The sequence below is a fragment of the Oncorhynchus kisutch genome, linkage group LG2 (assembly GCF_002021735.2).
Source record: "Oncorhynchus kisutch isolate 150728-3 linkage group LG2, Okis_V2, whole genome shotgun sequence".
Classification (NCBI taxonomy): domain Eukaryota; kingdom Metazoa; phylum Chordata; class Actinopteri; order Salmoniformes; family Salmonidae; genus Oncorhynchus; species Oncorhynchus kisutch.
This window is the reverse complement of record NC_034175.2, coordinates 42990493-42997739: the sequence shown is the minus strand read 5'-3', so window position 1 is coordinate 42997739 and position 7247 is coordinate 42990493. Positions and strand designations below refer to the sequence as shown.

Here is a 7247-nt window from a genome sequence, read left to right as displayed (position 1 = left end):
GGTCATTTCAGTTCGATTCTTTTTTGGACATTAAATGTGCTATTCATTATGTGGGCTGAATGCTGTAACAACACAGATTTTTATTAGATTTTTTATTAAAGTCCCATGATGCTAGTGACTGCCCATTATTGCTTATCACTTATTAACCATCAATTATTCACCTTACTTTACTTTAATAAAATATTTCAGTTGTTGTGTATATTACATTTGTTTTATTTGATGACTTATTATTTCAGTCACCATCTCATCTCTATAGAGCTGCTGCCTACGCTGTCTGACAAAATCACTATTTTGTAGTTCTTCAAATGAAATAAGACATACTTTTATGACTGCTGAATATCAACAAGTGTAAAGATACCTCACAAAGCAACAGCTGTTCTCTATATCGCCTCAAGGTCTGGTATTCATCTCTCTTCCATAGCAGGCTTAAAATAAATACAGACAGGACAAGTAGCTGCGCAATGGATTAGGGTCATTGTAGTTAATTACCACATTTTATGCCCTAAACTAGGTAGAATATTGTCTGGTTGAAAACTAGAACTCCCTACTACATCACACAGTTCAGCCTGGCTCTGATTTATCTGTAGAGAAACTGTGATGTGCGTGTTGAGATCACAGAAAAAAAAAATGAAATGGAATTCAAATAATTGAACTGACATCAGTCAATTTGTTGTTTAAAAAAAATGAAAAATAACTGACATTTCGGTTAATCACCCAGCACTAAACACCAAAACAGGCTGAAATTTCAGGCCATCTTTTCAAACTAAAATGGCATCATCATTTTCACAATATTACTCCAACCTCATAATATGGAAATATATATATATATATATAGTAACTCTTTCTCAAGGAAAAACATTAATCTAAATTGGAATCACAGTAGAATGAGAATATTTACAGGCTCCCGAGTGGCGCAGCAGTCTAAGGCACTGCATCTCAGTGCAATAGGTGTCACTACAGTCCCTGGTTCAAATCTAGGCTATATCACATCCGGCTGTGATTGGGATTCCCATAGGGTGGTGCACAATTAGTCCAGCGTCATCCGGCCATCATTGTAAATAAGAATTTGTTCTTATTTAAGACTGACTTGCCTAGTTAAATAAAGGTTAAAAAACAGTAAAGGAAATTGATAAAACACATTTTGTTTACAATTTACTTTAATTTTTTTTGTCTTAAAAAAACACCAGCTCACTCATTTCACACTGTACATGTAACATACAATTTAACATTGCAAAAACTATAATCCACATTTTCCAACAAGGTAAACAGCTTAGCAAAAGATATCTACATTACAACCTTAAACAAATTGCCATAGGAGTCAGGCAATCTATGTTCATTATAATGCAATTCGTCATTGTGTCAAGTGACGATGTACAAACATTTAGTCTAATTTCCTCTCCTTGTCTCCTATCAACAAGTGAACACCGTAGGGGATGAGTGCCACCACACTAAGAGGGACTGCAGCACTCTTACAGAATGAGAGTGTGTAGAACAGGATCTCTGTGTGAGTGGGAATTTTGATGAAATCGTACAGCTGCAGAGAGGTCAGATTGGCTGCTACACACATGAGTTTAAACCTAGTCTTGTAGCCGTTCTTCACCTTGCAGCTCTGGATGAACATCTGAGAATTAATGGCCAGGCCAAGTCCAAACAATGCTCCCAGGTTCCTCACTAAACCAGCAAAAGGTGTAGTGTCCAGGTGGATCCAGTCTGGATTGGCACACCACTTCTTTGCTTTAGGTATCGACCACAATAGGTCAATGTCTATCATTTTAAGGAGCAAGTAAAGGCTGACGGCAAAGGAGAACAGAAATAAGCTAGTGTGAAGGTAGACTTTTAAACTGGCTGTGTGGATCGAGGGAACATGCTCAAATGCTTCAGCAACTAGTATACCTGTTGAGAATTAAAACATATATACTGTAGTGAAAATGTCTACCAAGTGAAAACACACACCATGTAAACACTAATTGGTCATAATAGAAGTCTTACCAGCTAGAACACCAAGGATAACCTGGTGAGGGAAGTGTGTGGCGATGAAGATCCTGGAGATGCCAACACTAATCTGAATGATCCAAAATGCCATCCACAAAAAGGACCACACAAGCCCAAACCTGAGAAGATTGAGGACAATTTAGGCCCTAATAGAGGCACACATTATACAGGCAGATACATTCTTTCACAAAGCAACATAGTAACAGCATGCTCATGAATATGCCTACCTCTGGCAACCCTGAGTTGAGCTGTCACAAAGGCGTCTGGTAAAGTTGAGTGCTGATGTGATCATTACATACCAGACACACGAAGAGCCCATGGCATGACCGGATGGACTGCCTATACAAATGAACAGGGTTTATCTGTCATACAAGCATGACACACATTCAGATCTTCACAAAGATATATTTCAGTTCACAAAACAATACATCAGACAGTTTTGCCATTTTGCAATCCATTACATGGAATAATCCTTCAATCTCCAGAATGCATGATCATAATGATTGTCAGACAGGAAATGACACTGACCTGGTCCTGTTTCACAGGTAATGTGGAACTGCTCCAGCTGGGGGAGTGAATTATTCTGGTAAAAGAGAGTTTCATGCACCCACCAGTATGGCCGTTGACCAAACAGAATCCTAAAAACAAGAGAGTCAGATTTAAGCAATAATGCACGAGAGGGTGTGGTATGTGGCCAATATACCACGGCTATGGGCTGTTCTTATGCATGACGCAACACGGAGTGCCTGGATACAGCCCTTAGCTGTGGTATATTGGCCATATACCACAAACCCCCAAGGTGCCATACTGCTATTATAAACTGGTTACCAATGTAATTAGAGCAGTAAAAATAAATGTTGCGTCATACCCGTGGTATACAGTCTGATATACCATGGCTGTCAGCCAATCAGCATTCAGGGCTCGAACCACCCAGTTTATAATAACATTTATATAACAATATGTGTTTCAATACAATCAAATTCTGTATACTATGCCAAACAAACTATATCTGTCAAAATATTTATGCAATGTCATACTGATCCCCTAGACAGCATGAGCATGTTGTTATAAGCACCAATGCGCATAATGTTACTTCACTTTCACTCACTATCTCTCCCTGCCTTTACTAGTTATGGCAACACAAGTGTAAAAATATATTTTTTAAACACAGTGAGCAGATGGTGTCCTACCATTTGAAAATGAGGTTGAACCAGTCTCCGATAACTGCCACCCATATCATCTTGGTGCCGACAATTTGGCTAAGCTGAAACCACAGAGGGAAATAGAGAGAAAAGATGTTACGAGGGTCGCCCACAGAGGACATGAAGTCAAGGAAGTCATGGTAGTCCTTGTAGTTGCTCTGGAGGTGCTGGATCACCAGCACCCCACTGCTGTGGATGAGGTCCATCTGGGGTTCAGTCTGTCTGGCACGACTGGGACAGCTGCTCCCTTGGCCACAACTACAATGCTGCACCGTGGACATCAGTCTCTCCCTTTTTAATAGAGAGAGAGAGAGAGAGAGAGCTGTCTTCTTTATATGTAAATGTACCATCATAAATCATTCAAAAGCTAAGTGTATGGGTTGACATTGTTTGATTGTGTTGGTATAATGTGAAATCAGCATTTTAAGGCATGTTGCACAAAGTTGTTTACAGGATGATAGTGTGGACATTAGATTGTCCACAGGTCATTACTTTTATTGGTTAAATATTAGCCATTCTATCCACCTTTGAGGACAGTGTTCGCACGCAAATGCACTGTTCGACCACCGGGGTCATTTACATAATGACATCATTTTCCCATTCAGTGATTCTCTGGTGGGGTGATTGGGCACTGTAACAACAATGGGTTTCTAACTGTGAAGTAAAACATCACGATATGTACTATTATTATTATATTGTTTATTTTTAAAAGTAATTTTGGATTTTAACCATTACCCTAAGATAAGTGAACATCCCCTACTACAGTGGTTCTCGTACCTCTCCTCTGGGACACCCAGATATTTCACAACTTGATTCACTTATCAAGGGCTTTATTATTAGTTGACTGTTCAGCTGTTCTGTCTGGAATAGTTCAAATACATTGAATGGCTGTGGACCCCAAAGGAGCAGTTTTGCTCTTATTTTTCTCAACTGAGAAAAAGGCTACCAGATGCCCCAGTGAGACCAATGGGATATCTAATGGGTCTGTTCTAGTGAACAGACCCCTTTTCTAGACAATCTCCAGGGACTAAACTGGTAATAAACTATGCCTTCTTAACATTCTGTATCTTCATGCAGATATAAACTCGACTAAAATGTACAAATATATATATGTATAACGTTGATATAGGCTTTGCCTACAGGTACATGTCTTATATCGCCACAGGGTGGCGCAAATTCATGAGCACAGACAAAGAGACTAAAAACTTTGCATTGTGAAAAACGTGTCTCATTCCCTTTTTATTTTCATATCTGGTTTTAGACGAGACATAAGGAATAAACATCGAATTTGATAAATAATGTGCATTATAATTTGTATTGCATAAGTTTATTTCTTAAAGGACTAGCAACTTTAACTTTACATAAAAAAAACTCAATTTCCGGTGTGCAGTCACAGTCCTTTTTTCCGTGAGCCGAAATGTTGAAAACTACTGCGAAAAGCTGACAGGAGTTCTGGGTCTAGGAACATCCGAAAATTGCTACGGTAACGTTGGCTAACAAAATTCACCATATTTTATACAATTATAGCTAAAATGATTGTTATATGAATCGCGTCGGCCACGTTTGTTCATGAGTTGAGAGGTGGTTTGTTTTTAGCTAGCTGGGTTTGCTTAACCATGAGTTCATATATTTCAGTGTAAAGCTACAACAATCTGGGATTAGCTGTTTTATCAGAAAAATTGAACCCCCGACACTTGATTTATGCATGTGGCAGCTGGGAAAAATATGGCCTAAACTAGCCCAGTATTGGACCAAAGGAGACTAACGTTACACCGTAGGACCTTACATGTTCTGATTTACAAGGGCGAATTGGCTCTGGAAGCCAAAACAAATGACATTACTCCATGTAAACAGGAATCAATTCTCAATTGCGGTACGGTTCTATAAACATATACCACTCCTTTCAAATCACGTCAATTTCACGAATACAAAATACACACTTACTATACCTGTTTTAACAGTTGCAGCCTACAGTATGTATCCCTGACAACACATTTGTGGCTTCTCTTCCATTTACACACAGGTGTTCAGAGACGCAGACCAGGTAGTTCACTCGGTCTTCCATCTGTTTTCTGTTAACAGGAGCTGTGACATGGAAATATGGCGGTGTGGGGACCCTAACCCTATAAGGTTGTGTATCAATGTTATCTATTGTTTAAAAAAATATATTAACAAACCTATCATCAATTGAAATGACCTTTATCCTGTCACGTGCACTGGATATAGCATGTGTAAACAGTAGTGAAATGCTTACTTGCAAGCTCTTCTTCAACAATGACTAAGTCAGATGAAAATACACACTTGAATAAAGAAATACACAGGAGAAAAGTCACTACATACAGTTCCATACCAGTGCCAATGGTGATAGTTGTAACCAGGGTTAAAAGCAACTGAGCAGCAGGATAAATAGTAGCAGCAAATAGTGATCGTGTGTGCATGTGTGTTTGATTGCACCTGTGATACATTTTTTGACTTTTTTATTTTAGAGATGTGTATATATAAAAATCACACACACACTACCATTCAAAAGTTTTGGGTCGCTAAGAAATGTCCTTGTTTTTGAAAGACAAGCACTTTTTTTGTCCATTTAAAATAACGTAAAATTGATCAGAAATACAGTGTTGACATTGTTAATGTTGTAAATGACTATTGTAGCTGGAAATGGCAGATTTTTTATGTAATATCTACATAGGCGTACAGAGGCCCATTATAAGCAACCATCACTCCTGTGTTCCAATGGCACGTTTGGTTAGCTAATCCAAGTTTATCATTTTAAAAAGGCTAAATCATCATAAAACCCTTTTGCGATTGTTAGCACAGCTGAAAACTGTTGTAGCCTGGTTCCTCTAGGTTTCTTCCTAGGTTTTGGCCTTTCTAGGGAGTTTTTCCTAGCCACTGTGCTTCTACACCTGCATTGCTTGCTGTTTGGGGTTTTAGGCTGGGTTTCTGTACAGCACTTTGAGATATCAGCTGATGTACGAAGGGCTATATAAATACATTTGATTTGTACTGATTAAAGAAGCAATTCAACTGGCCTTCTTTAGACTAGTTGAGTATCTGGAGCATCAGCATTTGTAGGTTCGATTACAGGCTCAAAATGGCCAGAAACAAATAGCTTTCTTCTGAAACTCGTCAGTCTATTCTTATTCTGAGAAATGAAGGCTATTCCATGCGAGAAATTGCCAAGAAACTGAAGATTTCGTACAACGCTGTGTACTACTCCCTTCACAGAACAGCTCAAGCTGTTAAATTAAATAACCAGAATAGCAAGAGGAGTGGGAGGCCCCGGTGCACAACTGAGCAAGAGGACAAGTACATTAGTGTCTAGTTTTGAGAAACAGACGCCTCACAAGTCCTCAACTGGCAGCTTCATTAAATAGTACCCGCAAAACACCAGTCTCAACGTCAACAGTGAAGAAGCGACTCTGGGATGTTGGGCTTCTAGGCAGATTTGCTAAGAAAAAGCCATATATGATTTCCAAAGCCATGTGGAAACCATATATCCTGAGGCTGCATTTATTCTAGCTGGGGTTTACTAAATTCTATCAGCATATCGAATGCACGGCACGAGCTGGTAGCATTCTGGACCATTGCGACTCTAACTTCCGCAATGAATACAAAGCCCTCCCCCACCCTCCTTTTGGCAAATCTGACCATGACTCCATTTTGTTGCTCCCAGCCAATAGACAGACACTAAAACAGGAAACACCCGTGCTCTGGTCTTATCCAATGCTGGTCTGACCAATCAGATTCCACGCTTCAAGATTGCTTCGATCACGTGGACTGGGATATGTTCCGGGTAGCTTCAGAAAACAACATTGACGTATACGCTGACTCGGTGAGCAAGTTTTTAATAGCAAGTGCATCGGTGATGTTGTACCCACTGACTATTAAAACATTCCCTCACCAGAAACTGTGGATTGATGGCTGCATTCGCCAAAACAGAAAGCGCGAATCACCACTTTTAATCATGGCAAGGCAACTGGAAACATGACAGAATACGAACAGTGTAGCTATTCCTTCCAAGGCAATCAAACAAGCAAAGCATCAGTA

At 39.4% G+C, this 7247-nt stretch overlaps 1 protein-coding gene across 1 annotated transcript; it reads right to left on the bottom strand.

The window, feature by feature from the left end:
- Window positions 1-1139: 1139 nt before the first annotated feature.
- On the bottom strand, window positions 1140-5226 carry LOC109866417 (glucose-6-phosphatase 2). The gene is made up of 5 exons (XM_020455097.2): window positions 3183-5226; window positions 2521-2630; window positions 2220-2331; window positions 1990-2111; window positions 1140-1893 (listed from the first exon to the last, which is right to left on the bottom strand). Exons 1-5 carry the CDS (start codon window positions 3545-3547, stop codon window positions 1382-1384), a joined length of 1221 nt encoding a protein of 406 aa, XP_020310686.2. The 5' UTR covers window positions 3548-5226; the 3' UTR covers window positions 1140-1381.
- Between the last annotated feature and the right edge of the window lie 2021 nt (window positions 5227-7247).